General features: G+C 41.0%; 2 protein-coding genes across 12 annotated transcripts in view; one reads left to right on the forward strand and one right to left on the reverse strand.

Annotated features, from left to right (window-relative positions):
- The window catches only part of TMEM87A (transmembrane protein 87A), a 43,649-nt gene extending 43,406 nt beyond the window's left edge, over positions 1-243 (reverse strand). For 3 of the 9 annotated variants that reach the window (XR_009540319.1, XR_009540326.1, XM_060148199.1), the window contains exon 1: positions 55-243. Coding sequence is in view for 7 of the 9 variants with exons in the window: in XM_060148199.1 (XP_060004182.1) it covers positions 55-198 (144 nt within the window). In the remaining 2 variants the exon portion in view is untranslated. The remainder of the gene's footprint in view (positions 1-54) is intronic. The other 6 variants (XM_060148180.1, XM_060148191.1, XM_060148169.1 and 3 more) reach the window with 5 other exon arrangements.
- Positions 244-435: 192 nt separating this feature from the next.
- GANC (glucosidase alpha, neutral C) overlaps positions 436-21,082 on the forward strand; it is a 76,842-nt gene continuing 56,195 nt past the window's right edge. For 2 of the 3 annotated variants that reach the window (XM_060148128.1, XM_060148117.1), the window contains exons 1-4: positions 436-1,291; positions 4,194-4,256; positions 5,774-5,882; positions 14,469-14,596. In XM_060148128.1, coding sequence (XP_060004111.1) covers positions 1,263-1,291; positions 4,194-4,256; positions 5,774-5,882; positions 14,469-14,596 — 329 coding nt within the window. In that variant the 5' untranslated portion in view covers positions 436-1,262. Of the gene's footprint in view, positions 1,292-4,193; positions 4,257-5,773; positions 5,883-10,070; positions 10,305-14,468; positions 14,597-21,082 lie in introns of those variants that run through there. The other variant, XM_060148137.1, reaches the window with a different exon arrangement.

Consider the following 21,082-nt stretch of genomic DNA (forward strand, 5'->3'; position numbering starts at 1 on the left):
GTAGCCCCACCCCTTGCTCCTCCGGGCTCAGTTGCTCCTGAAGTGACCACTCACCGACGGTATCGGAATGTGCCACTTGGATCGGTCGGCAGCAGCGACGGGTGCCGGTCCTACACTGAAAAGCGACAATGGGGACGTCTGAGCCCCCAGGAGAAGAAGAATGACAGGCAGCACCTGAAGCCACGCAGCCGCCGCCATCTTCACAGCCGTGGAGTGCCTACCGAAAGCATTTCACCTTCTTCCGGTTCGTCCCGCCCTCTTCCGGCTCCGCTCTGGGGGCGGGATAATCCGGGTCCTCAAAACCTCTGGTGGCTTGTTTGTTTAGCGACTCAGCGGCCCCGCCCTCAGGCAGTTGTCAGGCTTCGTATGAGGCTTTGGACTTACTGCGCAGGCGTCTTCCTGCCGTAACCTGGTCACCTTGGAGTGTTAGGATGATCTGCAAAAGTTACCAGCCGAGTCTGTTGGCTCTTCTCTCTCCCTTAAAGGGTTTGGGGACCAGGGAAGAACCCCATGTGGCGTTTGGCTCTCTCCTCCTCCCATTCGCCCCAGTCCCTCATCGTTTGAGTCAGACGCTGGGGCCAAAAGTCTGGGAAAGCCGTAAGTCTGGCTGCCTGTTTAGCGTGTAGTAGTGAGTACTCGGTTTCCGGAGGTATTTAAGCAAAGACTGGAGTTTGGCGGTGGTGGAGTATAAGCCTTCCTAAACGGAATAATGTAGTAGACAACCCCTTTTAAAAGGCCCTTCTAGCCGTGAAGAGTATGATGTAGAGTTTGGTCGGAGAACATCAACCTCCAGCAACAACCCCGCCGGCACTTCCTACTCAAAACTAAAATACAGGAGAGAGTGGGTCAGTTTTCAGTATCCGTGGCGTGACAGTCACTGAGGTAGATCTGCAGAAGCTTCGCCCTAATCACGCAGGGCGTGTCGGTACTTACTCGTTCTCACGCCCTTGGTCTGCATCCTCTAGAGCTCTTTGAGTACACGCCTCCTCGGATGCAAAAACCTTTTCAGTTTCTAATGAAGGCAGTTCCTCATCAGCTACTCAGAACCAAGAAAAATTTGCCAGATCAATCTCTGTAGAAACCCTTATCTGGGCCTGGAAATCCCGGGAGCAAGTGTCAATTTGTCACTCCTTAAGGACATGAAAGTCCCAGAAACTTGATGGTGGTGAAGTGCTGGCGGTTATTTAGAAAGACTGACAATCTAAAAGATCGCCTGGGGCCTTGGCCTGAGATCTGGGAGCCTGTGAAGTGACTGGGAAGCCATGGACGCAGCTGAGAAAGAGGAAATCAGGTAAAGGCCCAGTGGTCCAGCAGGGACTGACCCCAGGGCCCACGGAAGCAGGGGATAGATAGTACCTGAAAACAACATTCTGGCTTTGAAGACTTTATTTTTTTATAAATTTTATTTATTTATTTTTGGCTGCGTTGGGTCTTCATTGCTGCGTGCGGCTTTTCTCTAGTTGCGGGGAGCTGGGGCTACTCTGTTGCCGTGCGCGGACTTCTCGTTGAGATGGCTTCCTTTGTTGTAGAGCACAGGCTCTAGGCGCGCGGGCTTCAGTAGTTGTGGCTCGCGGGCTCTAGAGCGCAGGCTCAGTAGTTGTGGCGCATGGGCTTAGTTGCTCCGCGGCACACAGGCTGAAACCTGTGTCCCCTGCATTAGCAGGCAGATTCCTAACCACTGCACCACCAGGGAAGACCCTGAAGACTTTATTGATTGTTTGATTGCATGTCTTATTTGCATATTTTATATTTGTGGACTCAATCTCTAGCCTTCTCAATTCTCCACGGAATTAATTGATATTAATAGCCTCTCATGAAATACTTGAAGGATGGTTAACAAAACCGGAAGAATTGTTATCAGAACTCTTTTTTTTTAACGTTAACATTGTGGTATTTTATTTATTTATCTTATAAATTTATTTATTTTTGGCTGCTTTGGGTCTTCGTTGCTGCGCACGGGCTTTCTCTAGTTGTGGTGAGCGGGGGCTATTTGTTGCGGTGCGCGGGCTTCTCATTGCAGTGGCTTCTCTTGTTGTGGAGCACGGCCCTAGCGGTGTGGGCTTCAGTAGTTGTGGCACGCGGGCTTGGTAGTTGTGGCTCGTGGGCTCTAGAGCACAGGCTCAATAGTTGTGGTGCACAAGCTTAGTTGCTCCACGGCATGTGGGATCTTCCCAGACCAGGGCTCAAACCCGTGTTCCCTGCATTGGCAGATGGATTCTTAACCACTACGCCACCAGGGAAGCCCTGTGATCAGAACTCTTAACACATGAATTTCAAACAGGTTGCTTTCCAGGTTCAGCTAAGTACATCTCTTCCTATATCATTCCAGAGTTTATTCTTCAAAACTGGAAAGATCTTTGACATAAACCACAGTAAGATCTTTTTTGCCCTACCTCCTAGAGTAACAGAAATAAAAACAAAAATAAACAAATGGGACTTAATTAAAAGCTTTTGCACAGCAAGGGAAACCATGAACAAGACAAAAAGACAACCCTCAGAATGGGAGAAAATATTTGCAAATGAAACAACAGACAAAGGATTAATCTCCAAAATGTACAAACAGCTCATGGAGCTCAATATCAAAAAAACAATCCAGTTAAAAAATGGGCAGAAGACCTAAATAGACATTTCACCAAGGAAGACATACAGATGGCCAAGAGGCACATGAAAAGATGCTCACCATCACTAATTATTAGAGAAATACAAATCAAAACTACAATGAGGTATCACCTCATGCTGGTCAGAATGGCCATTATCATAAAATCTAGAAACAATAAATCCTGGAAAGAGTGTGGTGAAAAGGGAACCCTCCTGCACTGTCGGTGGGAATGTAAATTGATACAACCACTATGGAAAACAGTATGGAGTTTCCTTAAAAAACTAAAAATAGAACTACCATATGACCCAGCAATCCCACTACTGGGCATATACCCTGAGAAAACCATAATTCAAAAAGACACATGCACCCCAATGTTCACTGCAGCACTATTTACAATAGCCAGGACATGGAACCAACCTAAATGTCCATCGACAGATGAATGGATAAAGAAGATGTGGCACATATATACAGTGGAATATTACTCAGCCATAAAAAGAAACGAAACTGAGTTATTTGTAGTGAGGTGGATGGACCTAGAGTCTGCCATACAGAGTGAAGTAAGTCAGAAAGAGAAAAACAAATACCGTATGCTAACACATATATATGGAATCTAAAGAAAAAGAAAAGAAAAGGAAAAAAATGTTCAGAAGAACCTAGGGGCAAGATGGGAATAAAGATGCAGACCTACTAGAGAATTGACTTGAGGATACAGGGAGGGGGAAGGGTAAGCTGGGACAAAGTGAGAGAGTGGCATGGACATATATACACTACCAAACGTAAAATAGCTAGTGGGAAGCAGCCTCATAGCAGAGGGAGATCAGCTCTGTGCTTTGTGACCACCTAGAGGGGTGGGATAGGGAGGGTGGGAGGAAGGGCGATGCAAGAGGGAAGAGATATGGGGACATATGTATATGTATAACTGATTCACTTTGTTATAAAGCAGAAACTAACACACCATTGTAAAGCAATTATACTCGAATAAAGATGTTAAAAATAAATAAGAAATAAAAAACATTGGCCCCTAGATTATCAGCATCATCTTAAAAAGCAAAGGATTTTCCTTCTCTGTTTCTATCCTTATTCTAGCACCTCGTACATACCTCTGTTATATCATTTGTCAGGTTGATTTGTGATGTTGGTTAGGCTGTCAAAGAAAACTCAGACACAGTACTTCTTATCTTCCTCAGAGCCCAACACTCAGCAAGAAAGTTCTGAAAATATTTTGTTGAATAAGTAGGTGGGTGGGTTGTTTTTGTTGGTCCGGTTTGGGGTTTTTTGTTTTTACTCCTTCAGATTTTATTGTTGTAGCCATAGCCTTCAGTCATTCATTTTAAAGAACCCTTTCTCATAAGTGACAGTGCTCTTTTTCTGTTGCTTTCTGAGCAATCCCAGAACTTCATGTTTTGTTGTTTACCATGGGTGTTTTACAAAAGGATGTTGTTCTGCAGCAAACACATTATTGTGTTATGGCCATGACACAATTTTGCATCACAATGATTTATGTCCCATGATTTATATTATAGTTAGAGAAAGTACAAAATTTGGATTCACAAACCCTATGTAAAATAAGTTTCTTAAAATGTCTTTTTATTAGTGTTGAAGATGAAGCTGTGGATAAAAACATTTTCAAAGACTGCAGCAAGATTGCTTTCTACAGGTAAGAAGAGGAAGTATATGACCTAGATAGAATAGTTCTGAAAATATTTCAAAATTGATGTTTATTAAATTTTTGAGAACTGATAGACTTTCTGAGGAAAGAGTCAATTAGGAAATTCAGTGATTAAATAATTTATTGACAGGAGAAATTCACCTTTACTACTCTAGCTTAACTCCTGTATTATTTTATTATTAATATGTTATTAATTATAATTAATTATATTGTATACTTATACATTATAATTAACATTACTGTGTTAATAAACAGGTATTTTAAAAGTCAAAGTGTTTTTCAACTAACGTTAAAATTTTGAATCTTTGAAGAAATAATACTTTTACATGGTTCAAAAATCAAATAATATAAAAAGATACACATTGAAAAATGTTACTCTCTTTCTTGTCCCCTTCCACCCCATTCCACATCTTTCCTTGTAAGTAACCAGATTTATTAATTTCTTATTTATCTTTCCAGTATTTCTTTTTGTGAATGCACATATTCTTATATCACCACCATTCTTAGGCCAAGTAGCTTTCTATATACACTGTTGTATACATCTTTTTTTCTGCTTCATTATTTATTCTGAAGAGCTCTGTATGAGTATATGGAAATTGTCCTCTTTTTCATAGCTGTATGGTATTCCATTGGGTAAATTATAATGTATTCACTCTCCTATTGCTAGACCCTTGGGTTGTTTTCAGTCTTGCTGTAACATCACTGCCACAGTGAAAAGCTATACATATGTCATTTCCTACACACGCAGGTATATTTGTAGGATGAATTTCCAGGAGTGGGATTACTAGGTCAAAGAGTAAATGTATTTGAAATTTTAACTATTACCAGATATCCCTCCATAGAGATTGTGTCATTTTGCACTCCCATCACCACTATATGATTGCCTATTTCCCCAGAGCCTCAAAAAATATTTCTTTAAAACTTTTTTGAGTGTCTACCTTTATGTGGTCCTGAAACTGAAATCACCAAAAATTATATCATACAACTTTCTAATTTATACACACAACTCTAGAGAAAGAAAATAATATCATTTTAATTCTGAACAGGTACCTTAGAGGGAATTCTATAGTGAACCCCTGGTCACCTTGACAAACCACTGGATTATATTGGATTTCCACTAAAATTTATTAAGTTTCAATTAAAGTATACATTTCATGGAAAGAGGGAGGGACATCAACAAGCTAATACGTGTCATCTATGAAAACTGCCCCACCTTCTCAATAAAGGGGACAAAATACCATCCTTGAGTAGTGTTATGGTGAACAATTTTATAAGTACTCTTATTATTATTTTATTAATTGCAGTAGCACTCTGCTTATTAATTTTCTTAGCTCTCTAAATTATTGATACTCCTCTTAGTGCTTTATTGGAGTACTAATATACTGCTTGTGCCCAGTTCACCTACTATTGAAGTGAATTTTAATGACTTCCACATGGTAATATAGTCTTTTGGAGGCTGAGAGTCACAAATCATTCTCAGACGTCTGTATACTCCAAATCTGTAGGCGTCAGAAACAGCGGCTCTCCAAGAAGTCTACCTATCGGGCATTACTAGACTCAGTCACAGAAGGCAAAGAGAGCACCAGGTTCCAAATCATCAACAAAGCAGCTAAGGTGAGAAAAAGTATTTTCTACAGAGAATTATTTGTTTCTATATTTATTTGGGTTGAATGAAGTAAATTTCCACAAAGGCTAATTAAACTATGTATGCTTCAAAAACAAACTTTGTGAGAGAAGTAATGCCATCTTTTTAATATCTACACAATGCTACTTTAAAAGTAATATGACTATCAACATATAGATTGCCTTGTATCAGATGCTTTCTTAGATGTTTTAGGAATGTTATTTCCTTTTAATTAATCTTCAGAATCATCTAAGAGGTACATTGCATTGTCCCTAATTTTCAGATAAGGAAATTGAAGTCTAAAAAGCCACTTGCTCAAAGTCATAGCTAGTAACCAGAATTTTCACCTGTGACTGTAGACTCTGTCACGCACCCATGCTCTTTTTATCACTATTATACAACATACCCTCAAGCAAGGTACAGATTCAGTGAATGTCCAAACCTCAAAATGTGAGTGGGCAAGAGGAACAATGGTCTATGCAGTTGAATAAGTCACAGATGTTCCCACCCCTAAGCTGCTTCACTAACAGATCACCATAGTTGTTACATGCTAAAAGGATTAGAGCAGTATCCTAAGTGCTTTTTCTCATCTGTCAAGTTTTCACACTACTTCAGATGGGCCAGTCACAGAGGAAGTGCTGTGGGCCGGGCTAGGAAGTGTGGTTATGCACAAGTAGTTGATGCTTCCAACCTGACCCTCACTTCACATCCTCCCCTGTCTTTGAAAGGTGTCCTAAGCTTCTAAGGCCTCCCAGACCAATCTGGTTTAATTGGTAATTCGCTGAAGGACATAGGTAAAGACATGCAGTCTAGTCCCATAACAGCTTAGATAGTAATTCCATCAGCTCACTAACAAATCCCAGTTCTGGGAAGCAGACTGAGAAGACATCCCCACTTTCACTGCAGCATTGTGAGAGATCTTGTGACTACCGTAGAGCTCCGTATAACATTACACTGAGGAATCTTCTCGGAGAAGACAGAGCAAACACTGCCCCACAACATCAGGGCATTCTCTGTAACATTTGTAAGGTCTCTAGCTTCGTCGGGAGGCTCAACTTTATTCCCAGGCAGGAGGAGCAATGGCACAGTGAGGAAGGCTACCTTGCATATGAAGTTTTAGAGATTTTAGTCACTTCAAAGATGTAGAATTCTCTAACATAGCTTTCTTGCCTGAATTCAAAATAGGGGCTAGAATCATATCAACAGTTTGTGTTCTCTATCCCCATCCCTTTTTCCCAACTTATGGTTACTTAAGGATGTAGTTGTGGTAGCAGCACACTTAGTTCTTTTCTCTTAACTACACTGAAGGGATGGTTAGCCTTTCTTCAAAACCTAGTGCTGCTTCTTAACACCACTCATTTTTTTCTGGAGGAATTTCCCTCCTTGCTTGGCATCTGTGCAACCTTTGAGTTCACAGCTCATGGTAGAGTACTGATCCAGGTCTCCCAAACTTTACATCCTTTTGTAGCCAAGTTTGAAAGCTGTTCATGGGAAAACATGGGGCAGCATTAATTTCTTTCCTAGAGAGCCACCCGCCATTTGCATGTAGTCTAATAGCCCAATACCCCGCCAAACCCCTGTATTCAGGGTCAGCAGAAGCAGCTGGCTCCAGGAAATGCAAGGAGTCCACCAGAGACCTTCCAGGAGTCGGTAGGCCTTTAATACCAGCAATCAGTTCCCTTCCTTTCTCATTTTTCCTGTCATTTGCTCTTTTTCCTTCTTGCCTCTGATGTGTCTAGCCCCAGAGAGTTGTAGCTGTCCCATGGTCAGGGACAGTCCCTTTCTGTCCTTGGGGAGGCTCAGTCTGTTGAGCACCTGAACAATCCACTGTCGTGATGACACATGCCGAGGCAGAGTAAATGAGGCACTCGGAATACCAATGTGGGCCAAAATGCAACTTCTTGATGCAGCTCCATACCAGTGAAGTTAGTGGTAGAGCCTCTCACACTGCCTTTTACAAGACTATAGGTCAGTTTTTCTGTACACACCGCTCTTTGGATCCTGAAAATATGAGGGACAATGCTGTTCAGGTCAGGTGCCAGAACCAGAGCCCACCAGCTATGGACGCCTTCAAAGGAAAAGAAGCCACAGTCCAGGAGGACCCACGGGAGCTCAGCGCAAGACAGCACATGGCTCAGAAGGGAGCTGAGGAGCCGGACAAGCAAGGGCAAGTGATCCAGGATGTCAGCAACGTGGCTCCCAAGACTGAGAACTTTGAGGACCCCTTGGAACAGACACAATGTTCAGGTGTTGGAAATAACAGTGCTGCACAGGGAATCTGCATGCTCTGATGTCAGGCAAATGCATGCAATGTATGTTTTGGGAGGTCACCCTAAAATTCTGAACTGAATGTCATTTTAATGTCCTCCTTGTCACTTGGAGTTGAGATGACTAATAGGGACTTAAGGCTTTGTGCCCTCTATCAGTTTGATAGGGACAACAGAGATCCAAACAGTAATTTCTAAAGTTGTCTGAACCTTGTATCCTGCTCACTGCATAGTCAAGGAGCCTCCATTAGAGGTTTTTTCTGGGATGAGATGGGTGTTTCATGGGAGATTTCACAGTAGGATATGGTATGGATATGGTCTGGAGATTTTTAAAAAGCCACGTACATCCACTTATTCAGAATGATAGCTTTTTATTTCAGGTTCAGAGAGACAGAGCCCAAAGTCTAAGAGGATCATATTCAGCTCACAGCTGCAGTTCTCAGATTTCACTGATGAGGCAGATTCTGACAAACCCAGCACTCTTAGTGCCTACCTGCCCTCACACCATTAAAACTCTTAAAGCAATAATTTTGTTGTCAGGCTTTGTTGTTAATTTTTTTTTTTTCTTTTTTGCGGTACACAGGCCTCTCACTGTTGTGGCCTCTCCCGCTGCGGAGCACAGGCTCCGGACGCGCAGGCTCAGCGGCCATGGCTCACGGGCCCAGCCACTCTGCGGCATGTGGGATCTTCCCGGACCGGGGCACGAACCCGTGTCCCCTGCATCAGCAGGTGGACTCTCAACCACTGCGCCACCAGGGAAGCCCTGTTGTTAATTTTTGAAATCCTTCTTCCCAATTCCCTTCTCCCAACCTGCTACTTAATAAGCAACCAGGAAACAGAACCAAGTTTCATTCACCGTTGTCTTAGTGAGCTCACACTGCTATAACATAAACTAGGTGTCTTAACAAACCTTTATTTCTCACAGTTCTGGAGTCTGGGAAGTCCTAGATCAAGGTCCCACTTCCTGCCCTGTAGACTGCCACCTCCTTAGTGTACAGTTGACCCTTGAACAACGCAGGGGTTAGCAGTGGAAAATCCAAGTATGACTTCACAGTCGGCCCTCAGTATACATGGTTCCACATCCACAGATTCAACCAACCAAGGATTGTATGGTACTATAGTAAGTATTTATTGAAAAAAAATCCATGTATAAGTGGACCCATGCTGTTCAAATCTCTGTTCAAGGGTCAACTGTATATTCACATGATGGAGAGACAGCTAACTCTCTAGTGTCTTCCTGTAAAGGCAGTAATCCCATCATGACTCCACCCTCATGACCTCATCAAAACCTAAACACCTCCCAAGGCCCCATCTCCAGGTGCCATCACATTGAGGGTTAGGGCTTCAACATATGAATTGAAGGGTTGGAGAATGGGGAAGTTTTGGGGAGGGGGGAAAATGACAATGGACAATTCAGTCCATAGCAAACATGATGTTCCTGGGACACAGTAATGTTACAAAATAAACTGAAGTGTTGCCCTGTGTGTTGCCTCTAGGTCAGGACATCTAGGCTTTGAAGAAAAGCTGGTTGCAGGTTCAGATCCCTAAGTTTTCTCACATAGGGTCCTATTTCTTATGACAAAATAATCAGATATTTGATAAAGAAGCTTCCAGAAAATAATCTTAAAGGAGTTATCAGTAAAGTGTTGACTGCTTTTTTAGACCTCTTTTTTTCCTACTACTATCAATTTTTTACCTTCAGTCAAAATTTGACCTGGATTGAGAAAAAGAGAAGATCTAGTCTTGTGACACCAGAGCAGGGAAATTTATGCTATCTTCTGAGTGTACCTAAAAAGCACTGCTAGCAAGGCTATTTGGAACAGACCTACGTCTTTGACCTACTTTATATTGCTAATTTTTATGCTTTTTCATGACATGGATGAACTATTTGGCAAAATGTTTATTTTGCAGCCTGTTTGCAAGTTTTCACTGGTGGCAACACTTCTGGCAGCTTCTCCAAGGATGCAGGGATATCTCTGAGCACCTCCATGAAGTTATCCCTTGCGTCTTCATCTAAGCAATGGGACTTTGCCCAACCAGCCACCTCCTCAACAGATGAGGAACAACTACTACTTGTTAACCAGGACTGTTTCTGCAGAAATGGCCAGGAACAGGCAGCTTATTGGGGAACTGGCCAAGCAATCAGAAGCATACCTGGACAGGCTAATTGTCCTTGGGGAACATGCTAATGCCCAGTGTGAACTTGCCAGCGTTCTCCATAGAGAATCAGTGCTTGCAATAAACCAACTGGCTACAACTATGGAAGGGGCAATAAGTGCCCTACAGCAATTTAATGAATCTTAGACCATTCTCTGAATCCTGGAAGGTCTTGACCAATAGCTGAGAGAGGTCCTTGCTCACTTCTCTAGGCCTTTTAGGTTAACTATTCCTTATAATATAGTAGAGAGACCTGGTTCCAGAGGACAAGCAAGATCTACCCATCACGGAGAAGTTGATGGGGTCATAATTTCCCTTATTAATACCCACCACCATTTAAATATATGTTAGAGGGCTGTTCTGTTAACTCAGTCATAGTCTCTACTAGTTTGGGGTGAAATTAAAAAAAAACTTTTAATGTAACTGTGATCCATTCCACTGCTTGAATGTACAGACAAGGCTGTTGTTACCACCATGATTTTTATAACCTGTCTCATATTTTTGCCCTTGTGGCCAAAAAAACTAGACTTAGGGATGACAAACTACTGGGTTTTATTTTTATTCGGTATGGGAGAAATAAGATAGGAAAAGGGAATTTATGCTCTCCCAGATTATGGGAGGTGAGCCTCTGAATGAAAAACCAAGTAGAGACTTGTGGTACTAAAATGAACCTCCAAAATGTATTCCTTTCTTTGAGGATTTATTTCATCTTCTCTGTGTAGGAGGACATTTACACATCTTAAATCTTTCTCGGGGAGCAAAACCCATGCTGTCTCACCTTATTTTAAATATTTAATTTTATGTTTCTTCACTTATTTTACATAAATCCATCTTGCCGCAATCTTTACTGCTATTCTCTAAATATTAACATTAAATAATTCTGAGTTTATTCAGTCTAACTTCTGTAACAACATAATTTTTTGTTTTTGCTTTTTTTTGCGGTACGCGGGCCTCTCACTGTTGTGGCCTCTCCCGCCGCAGAGCAGAGGCTCTGGACGCGCAGGCTCAGCAGCCATGGCTCACGGGCCCAGCCGCTCCGCAGCATGTGGGATCTTCCCGGACCGGGGCACGAACCCGTGTACCCTGCATCGGCAGGCGGACTCTCAACCACTGTGCCAGCAGGGAAGCCCACAACGTGTTTTTTATTGTCATTTTTAATCACTAATAGAGATTCAATAATTTATTTGTATATTATTTTAAAATAAATATCCAAACAGGTCTCTAGAGAACAGAAATGTTTAGAAATTCTTAATGTTTTAGATAGAAGGATATAACATTCATGTCCAGACTTTTTGACAGCCCGGTTTTGGTTGAAAAATTGGACAATAACTGGCAGTTAAGAAGCCCAGGGAAGTGGTTTATAAACTCTCATGTGCAGAGCCCTGAGGTTTCCGTAGAGGGGTGTCAGAACTCAATGCAGGGAGGGGAGCGGGCTCAACGGTAGAGGCTCTGAGCCACTTCCTGCTGTTTTCAGTCCAAGTAGCTTTACTTATTGGACTTCTGAGAGTCTGCTGCTGTTGATTTTTTAAGCCAGTAAAAACGGCATGAGCCAGATCATACAAGCAAATGTATACTAAGGTCTAAGGAAATTATGTGCTTGGAATATGAAGCTATGTTGATGATAATAAGAGATAAGAATGAATTTGGATATTGACTTTGACAAGGGTTACCTATTGGCAAAATTGGTTTGCTTAATTAAGTTAAAATGAAAACAAAGTGGGGCTTTGACTCTGATTTGTATGTTTGCTTGCCTAGGGTTATTATAGGAAAAGCAGGGTTATTGCTACCTTCTCTCATATAATTAGGATTCTTTACTAGGCTGCAGCCTCAAGAACAGAACATATCAGACCAGTCTTTGGTTTAAAAAAATAAAAATTTTTAAGAAAGTTATTTTACTAATAATGGGAGGATCTCTGAGTATATAAACTAAATGCAATTTGTTAATCACATATAAGGGACAACCTGTGTGCCCTCTGCTTGGGATGTTCTTGCCCATTTTTGCCTACCCAAAGTCCTACTAATCCCTCAAGGCCCTGCTTAAGTCCCTCTTCCTCCAGAGAGATGTCCCAGAACCCCTCTCCTTACAGTCATCAATATTCCCCTTCCTTGTTCTCCCGCAGCACATGTCCTCATCCTATCTCAGCATTTATCATAAAATGCTTTACAGTTACAACATAGGTGTTGCATCTCCTCTAAATTGCACTCTCCCTAAGAGTTTAGCCATCCTTTTCACAGCAATCAGCACTTCACAATATTAGATGCCAAATAAATGTTAGTTGAATTAAATTTGAGAGAGTAGTGGAAATTTATGTCTAACTTGGGAGGGAATACATAATCTAACAGGATTTCAGCCTTATACTTGGATACATTTTCAAATCTTAGAATTCTGATGGCACACTTGAAGTAAATCAAATATACAAAAGAATACTAAACATTTAAGCAGTAATTACAGTATGATTGGGGGTGGGGGAAAGGGGGAGGTGTTGGCCAAAGAGTACAAACTTCCAACTGTAATAAGATGACTAACAGCATAGTGATTGTAGTTAATAATACTCTATTATATACTTGAAAGTTGCTAAGAGAGTAGATCTTAAATGTTCTCACCACAAAAAGGAAATGGTAATTATGTGACTTGATGCAGATGTTAGCTAATGCTATGGTGGTGATCATTTTTGCAATATATAAGTATCAAATCAAGGAGTTGTACAACTTAAACTTACAGAATATGTCAATTATTTCTTAATAAAGCTGGGGAAAAAATTATTATTGTATGATCAGTACTACATCATAACCTTGGTTTTTTGTTTTTTGTTTTTTTTTTGTGGTACACGGGCCTCTCACTGTTGTGGCCTCTCCCGTTGTGGAGCACAGGCTCTGGACGCGCAGGCTCAGCGGCCATGGCTCACGGGCCCAGCCGCTCTGTGGCATGTGGGATCTTCCTAGACCGGGACATGAACCTGTGTCCCCTGCATCGGCAGGCGGACTCTCAACCACTGCGCCACCAGGGAAGCCCCATAACCTTGTTTTAAGAATGTCTGTAAAAGCAGCCACAGCCTATGGTCACTCTTCAGTGTCCTGTCACTGTTCAAGTGCCCTTTCCTATATTCTGAAGAAGCAAGGTTCCAGTAACATCGTTTTGTGGGGGAGGGATTGTTTTTGTTTTTGTTTTTTGGTGCCGCATTAATATTCTCCCTGCTTCCTATATCTTGCTTGCACCACGGCATACCCGTTCTGTGTGTTACCTCACACAGGCTACCCAGCTTAGCCTTTCATTTAACAGACATTATAGTAACAATACACAGACCCAGTTGTAACCAGAATTTGGCATCATACTGTACTTAATGATTTGCAGCCAGTGCAGCATGGCACATCAGTTGAAAACCACTGTCTTAAGATATTTCCCTAATCTTGATGCCTCATTTTGTAATCTAAATCCAGCCATCTCTGCCTTCAGAGTTTGTTGTTATTGTTTTATTTTTCAAACTCTGTATTCTCTTTATGATTCTATGTTGCTTCCATCTTTCATCGTAGGCAGTATTTAACCTAAATTCTCGATCTTGAGAAAGCTGAGAATATCGCAGCCTCTAGAGAAAGTTCCCCAGACCTTAATCTAAGTGTACAGGAAGTGCCTTGATTTTAACGCAGGAAGCCTTATTCATCTACAGTAGAGAACCCCAATGACCACCGTTTTACTGTCTATTCTTTTCTATTCTGTGGCTTGTTACCCTTCATCTTTCGTTCAACTGGAATCCAGTTACTCTAGTTTTAACACCAAACACTTATTCTTAAGATACCTGTACATATCTTAGATATGTATCATAGATACAGTGGGCCACATGTCCCAATTTTCCAAGGGCAGTTTCAGTTTATGCCTGTCATCCACTATCGTTATTAATAGAGAGCCCTCTCACTCTTAACAGTCCTGGTCTGGACAATTATATGTTTGCCTAACCATAGAACACATAGGAGGTGTTTGTTTCTACTACAGATAGAGCCAAGCAAGTACATATAGATTGGAAAGGCTTTCCTTCATGATTGCCATTTTCTCCAATTTGCCTGGCCTATAATAATTTAAACATAGTTTTCTAATTATCATAATTTGTAGAACTGACCTGGGTAACCTGTTGAAACTAATCGCGTGTGTGTTCCCAGGTTCCTCTCCTGGCTGAAGTTTATGGTATAGAGGGAAATATTTTCAGGCTTAAAATCAATGAAGAAACACCCTTGAAACCCAGGTATGAAGTTCCTGATGTCCTCACAAGCAAGCCAAGCACTGTAAGGTAAGCCAAGAAACACGTTACCTTGGATACACCCTCAATATATTCTTCTATCATACCTTGAGTAGCAGCTTTTGTATGAGTCTCTTATTTTGTTTCTTCAAAGATACAACCATTGGCAGAGTTAGTTTTTAGTTATTTGGGGATAAATTTATCCATTTTGATGCTATCCATTCTGTACTCTCTTCCTCCACCATTTGACTCATCAGCACTTATTAATGGGGAGAAGCAGAGCTTCTGATCTTCTCTCCTCCTGACAAAGTAAGCGGTTTATCAGCCAGACTTTGGGAGCAAGCAGGAGACCTGTTTAATTGACTCACTCAGATGAACAGCAGGGCTCCAGAGATCCAATGTACTAGCAAAACTCCCATGCTTACAGTAATTTATACAGTTAGACTGACTCACTTTTAATTAACGGCAGTCTCAGAAGTCTAACATATAATCTGTCTTAGAGTCAGAGATAAATTAATGATCAGTTTCTAGGTGGAAAAAAAATCTTTGGGGATTAAAGCATTTTTCATGTACCTGCAGAATCTGCATCAGTTCTCAGCACATTTTCCGGTGATATTTTAACTTGGTTCTGTCTGTTGGTTTGTTATTTTCTTTATATCATGTCACTAAGGGAATATAAGATTATGCCAGATGCTTTAATTTTCACTACATCATTATCATAGTTTTATGTAGATTATTTTTTCCATGAAAATCTAATAAAAACTTAATAAATTATGGGACTTCCCTGGTGGTCCTGTGGTAAAGAATCCGCCTTCCAATGCAGGGGACGCAGGTTCTATCCTTGGTCAGAGAACTAAGATCCCACATGCTGCAGGGCAGCTAAGCCTCCACGCTGCAACACAGAGCCCATGCTCTCTGGAGCCCACACACGGCAACTAGAGAGAAGTTCGCGTGCTGCCACGAAGAGCCTGTGCACCGCAACGAAAGAGCCCACATGCCACAACAAAGATCCTGCGTGTTGCAGTTAAGACCTGACACAGCCAAAAAAAAGCTAATAAATTATAAGGAGAAATTAATTTAGCTATGCTAGAACTATCATAAATTTAAAATATATCACTGAGCCACTACTATAGGCTAAGAACTTAGGAAATAAGAATTAAAAAGGGACTATTCTCATAGCTTTGCAGTTTGGCAAATGAGAGAGAGAGAGAGAGAGTGTGTGTGTGTGTGTGTGTGTGTGTGTGTATTTCCTCTTGGTCACATTACATTATTTTTTACTCTCCTGGACGATTCATTTTACTAGTAGACCTTTAACATTTTTACATCTGTGTTCATAAGTAACATTAGTCTATAGTTTTTCTGTGCTATCTTTGCCAGGTTTTGGAGTCAGGGTAATATTAGCATTGTGTAGTAAATGTGGTATATTAGTTTTGCCTCTATTTCAGCCTTTTTCTAGAGGACCTTTGGCTACTGTAATAACTAAAAACTACATTTCTCCATTTCCCAGACTCCCATATAGCTAGTTTCTGATGTAATTCAGGTTCCACCAATCAGATGCACTTACAGTTATCTTGATTTCAGAATTGAGTCTCCCATTTTGCTGGTGTGCATCAGCAGTTATAGAATGACTCTAGAGCCACTAGTTAGGGCAGTGGTTTCCCAGTCTCTGGATTGCAGCTAAGTTGGCATGATCCTGGAGCCCACCAGTTGCCACATTGACTTCTGATTACCCAGCTTCCTGATTCCAGCTAAGAGAGAAGTTCTGTTGGCCTGCAATTATGCAGTATTGTTCTAGGAGTCATTACTGGACACTCAGCCAGGAACCTGCTACCTCAAACCTTCCATAATGTTGTAAGCTAATAATTCCTCCATATTAAGTCATTTACTTTCTGCTTAAAATAGCCAGAGTTGTTTCTGTTATCTGCAGTTGAGTTTTGGTTAACACAGTCATTGATATCAGAATAAGTATAAGCAACAGACCCTCAAGGATGGAAATCTGAGCTTAGTTAGCTGATCTACTTGGATTTGAAGGCAGTGAGGACCTGATTTTCATTAGGCGGTGAGATATTAATGTTTTGGGCTGAATACTACCCTCCCCAACCAGACTCATATGTTGAAGCCCTAACCTCCCATACCTCAGAATGTGACTATTCTGAGACAGAGCCTTTGAACAGGTAATTAAGTTAAAATAGGGTCATTAGGGTGGGCCCTAATCCAGTATGACTGGTGTCTTGTAAGAGGAGGAGATGAGGATACAGATAACACAGACAGAGGGATGGCCATGTGAGGACACAGCAAGAAGATGGCCATCTGCAAGCCAAGAAGAAAAGCCTCAGAAGAAACCAAACCGGCTGACACTTTGATCTAGGATTTCCAGCCTCCAGAATTGTGAGAAAATAAATTTCTGATGTTTAAGCCACCCGGTCTGTGGTATTTTGTTATGGAAGCTCTAGCAAATTAGTACGACTAGCAATAAACCACGGCATTCTGTGACAGTCAAATTACTACTTGTGGTTGCCTTAAATAGAGTGCCTATTGAAAGCATGGCTCTGGCAAACCAAGTGGTGGGGCCATAGCATAGCATGATTGCCATACAAAATTCAAAACTCTGAGGTGGCCTGGCTGCTATTAATTTCACTGAAGAACTTAAAGAAAACAGCAGTTTCAGGCTTTTAAATTGTCAGAAACCTAACAGATTTCTGTGACAATCCTAAAAGTCATATCTACAGAGTCCTCGTAGCTGAAAATCAGATACAGAGTTAGATTCTGTGGTCTGCTGAATTAGAGCGTAAGTTGAATTCACAGCTTCATCAGGGCTATGAATTTAGGGCATCGCTGTGAAAAGGTAGGACTCCCCAAAATTGAATAGCAACATTTGGGAAGATTTGGATAACCATGAGTCCCAAACTTCAAAATTCCACTGAGCCTCCCAGTTCAGCAGAAGCAGCTCCTTCTCCTCCATCTGATAAGGCTGATCTCACCTGCTTGGACACCCCGTGTTAACCTCACCTGAAATATACTGTGCCAGGAGATTCCAGTGCTCCCTGTGCTTCACCCTTACCACTCTTCACTGCCTCCAGACCCACTATCAAGTCAGACCCCAACATGCCTAGGGAGCCAATTACAGTCAAACCCAGGAGGAAAAGGCTTACACACCTAAAGAATTGTAAGATTTTATACTGGCAAAAATCTGGGAAATATGCATGGAAATGATTTCTGAGGGACTTCTAGACCAGAAGGAAGGACCATAATTTTAGGATCATGCTAAATTTACTGACATGGGTACAGGTACCGGAGAATCCAGATTTAATATGCTAGCTTAGACAGCTGAAAATGGTTCTAATTATTTGCTTGGTTAAGTATAACTTGAACTCAGCTATGGACTGTGCTGAATGAAGCTGAGATACCAGAAATTCCTTGGCGCTGTGTAGAAGAAATGATTCATAGACTTAGGGAGATAAAAATGTTGAAGTGGATATGTCATATGCATCTAGCCCCTAAGTCTGTTCTCCAAAGGATCCAAAAGATACTTCCTTCATTGAGAAATACATTAGTGAGGGAACACTTGGAAAGCATTATAGTGAGTGAATGTCTTTTCTGAGCTAGAGATAATGGTGGGAATGGTACCATTAAAATGGGCTCCCTGATTTCAGTGGAAATGATGAGACTCTAGGTAGCAGAGTCAAAGTAGCAGCATTTAGTTGTAAGAGACAAGGTAGACGTGTTTCCATAACAGGGCCTGTGTGGTACTCAAAATGGCTCAAGCCTCAGGGCAGTGCATGATACGTCAGGGGGTCCATTAGGCTGAAATAGATGGACTAGAGTCCTACTTGACAGAATAATCAAAAGAACTCTATTTAAGTTTGATGAACAGTGAGACACAACCTCTCAAACTACAAAGTTAATTTCCAGAACCCAAAGCATCTTGCTTGAGGGGCAGGCCTAGAATCCATGGAGGAGGTTGTAAAGATATATAAGATCATAAACTATCCCTCCTAATCCTCCCTAAAGAGGCCTGTGACCAGGGTGACTATGCACTAGAAAAATATCTAGACCTAGGGATTTTATTTTTTTATTTTTATATCTTTATTGGAGGATAATTGCTTTACAATGTTGTGTTGTTAGTTTCTGCTGTACAACAAAGTGAATCAGCTACATGTATACATATATCCCCATATCCCCTCACTCTTGAGCTTCCCTCCCATCCTCCCTATTCCACCCCTCTAGGTCATCAAAAAGCACTGAGCTGATCTCCCTGTGCTATGCAGCAGCTTCCCACTAGCCATCTATTTTACATTTGGTAGTGTATATACGTCAATGCTGCTCTCATACTTCGTCCCAGCTTCCCCTTGCTCCTGTGTCCTCAAGTCCATTCTCTACGTCTGCGTCTTTATTCCTGCCCTGCCACTAGGTTCATCAGTACTGTTCTTTTAGATTCCATATATGTGCATTAGCATACGGTATTTGTTTTTCTCTTTCTGACTTACATCACTCCGTATGACAGACTCTAGGTCCATCCACCTCATTACAAATAATTCAATTTCATTCCTTTTTATGGCTGAGTAATATTCCACTGTATATATGTGCCACATCTTCTTTATCCATTCATCTGTTGATGGACATTTAGGTTGTTTCCATGTCCTGGCTACTGTAAATAGTGCTGCAATGAACATTGTGGTACATGTATCTTTTTGAATTATGGTTTTCTTAGGGTATATGCCCAGTAGTGGGATTGCTGTGTCGTATGGTAGTTCTATTTTTCGTTTTTTAAGGAACCTCCATACTGTTCTCCATAGTGGTTGTATCAATTTACATTCCCACCAACAGTGCAAGAGGGTTCCCTTTTATCCACACCCTCTCCAGCACTTATTGTTTCTAGATTTTTTGATGAAGGCCATTCTGGCCAGTGTGAGGTGATACCTCATTGTAGTTTTGGTTTGCACTTCTCTAATGATTAGTGATGTTCAGCATCTTTTCATGTGTTTGTTGGCAATCTGATGTCTACTTTGGAGAAATGTCTATTTGGGTGTTCCACCCATTTTTGGATTGTTTGTTTTTTTGATATTGAGCTGCATGAGCTGCTTGTATATTTTGGAAATTAATCCTTTGTCAGTTGCTTTGTTTGCAAATATTTTCTCCCATTCTGCAGATTGTCTTTTCGTCTTGTTTACGGTTTCCTTTGCTGTGCAAAAGCTTTTAAGTTTCATTAGGTCCCATTTGTTTATTTTTTATTTTATTTCCATTCCTCTAGGAGGTGGCTCAAAAAGGATCTTGCTGTGATTTATGTCATAGAGTGTTCTGCCTATGTTTTCCTCTAAGAGTTTTGTAGTGTCTGGCCTTACATTTAGGTCTTTAATCCATTTTGAGTTTATTTTTGTGTATGGTGTTAGGGAGTGTTGTAATTTCATTCTTTTTTTACATGTAGCTGTCCAGTTTTCCCAGCACCACTTATTAAAGAGGCTGTCTTTTCTCCACTGTATATTCTTGCCTCCTTTGTCAAAGATAAGGTGACCATATGTGTGTGGGTTTATCGCTGGGCTTTCTATTCTGTTCCATCGATCTATATTTCTGTTTTTGTGCCAGTACCATACTGTCTTGATTACTGTAGCTTTGTAGTAGAGTCTGAAGTCAAGGAGCCTGATTCCTCCAGCTCTGTTTTTCTTTCTCAAGATTGCTTTGGTTATTCAGGGTCTTTTGTGTTTCCATACAAATTGTGAAATTTTTTGTTCTAGTTCTGTGAAAATGCCATTGGTAATTTGATAGGGATTGCATTGAATCTGTAGATCGCTGTGCATAGTATAGTCATTTTCACAATGTTGATTCTTCCAATCCAAGAACATGGTATATCTTCCCATCTGTTTGTATCGTCTTTGATTTATTTCATCAGTATCTTATAGTTTTCTGCATACAGGTCTTTTATCTCCTTAGGTAGGTTTATTCCTAGGTATTTTTTTTTCTTTTTGTTGCAGTTGTAAATGGGACTGTTTCCTTAATTTCTCTTTCTGATTTTTTGTTGTTAATGTATAGGAATGCAAGAGATTTCTGTGCATTAATTTGTATCCTGCTACTTTACCAAATTCATTGATTAGCTCTAGTAGTTTTCTGGTGGCATCTTTAGGATTTTCTATGTATAGTATCATGTCATCTGCAAACAGTGACAGTTTTACTTCTTCTTTTCCAATTTGGATTCCTTTTATTTCTTTTTCTTCTCTGATTGCCATGGCTAAAACTTCCAAAACTATGTTGAATAGTAGTGGTGAGAGTGGACACCCTTGTCCTGTTCCTGATCTTAGAGGAAATGCTTTCAGTTTTTCACCATTGAGAATGATGTTGGCTGTGGGTTTGTCATATATGCCCACTTTCTGGAGAGTTTTTATCATAATGGGTGTTGAATTTTGTCAAAAACTTTTTCTGCATCTATCGAGATTATCATATGGTTTTTATCCTTCAGTTTGTTAATATGGTGTATCACATTGATTGATTTGCATATATTGACGAATCCTTGCATTCCTGGGATAAACCCGAGTTGATCATGGC

Source organism: Lagenorhynchus albirostris, chromosome 1, assembly GCF_949774975.1.
Source record: "Lagenorhynchus albirostris chromosome 1, mLagAlb1.1, whole genome shotgun sequence".
Lineage (NCBI taxonomy): Eukaryota > Metazoa > Chordata > Mammalia > Artiodactyla > Delphinidae > Lagenorhynchus > Lagenorhynchus albirostris.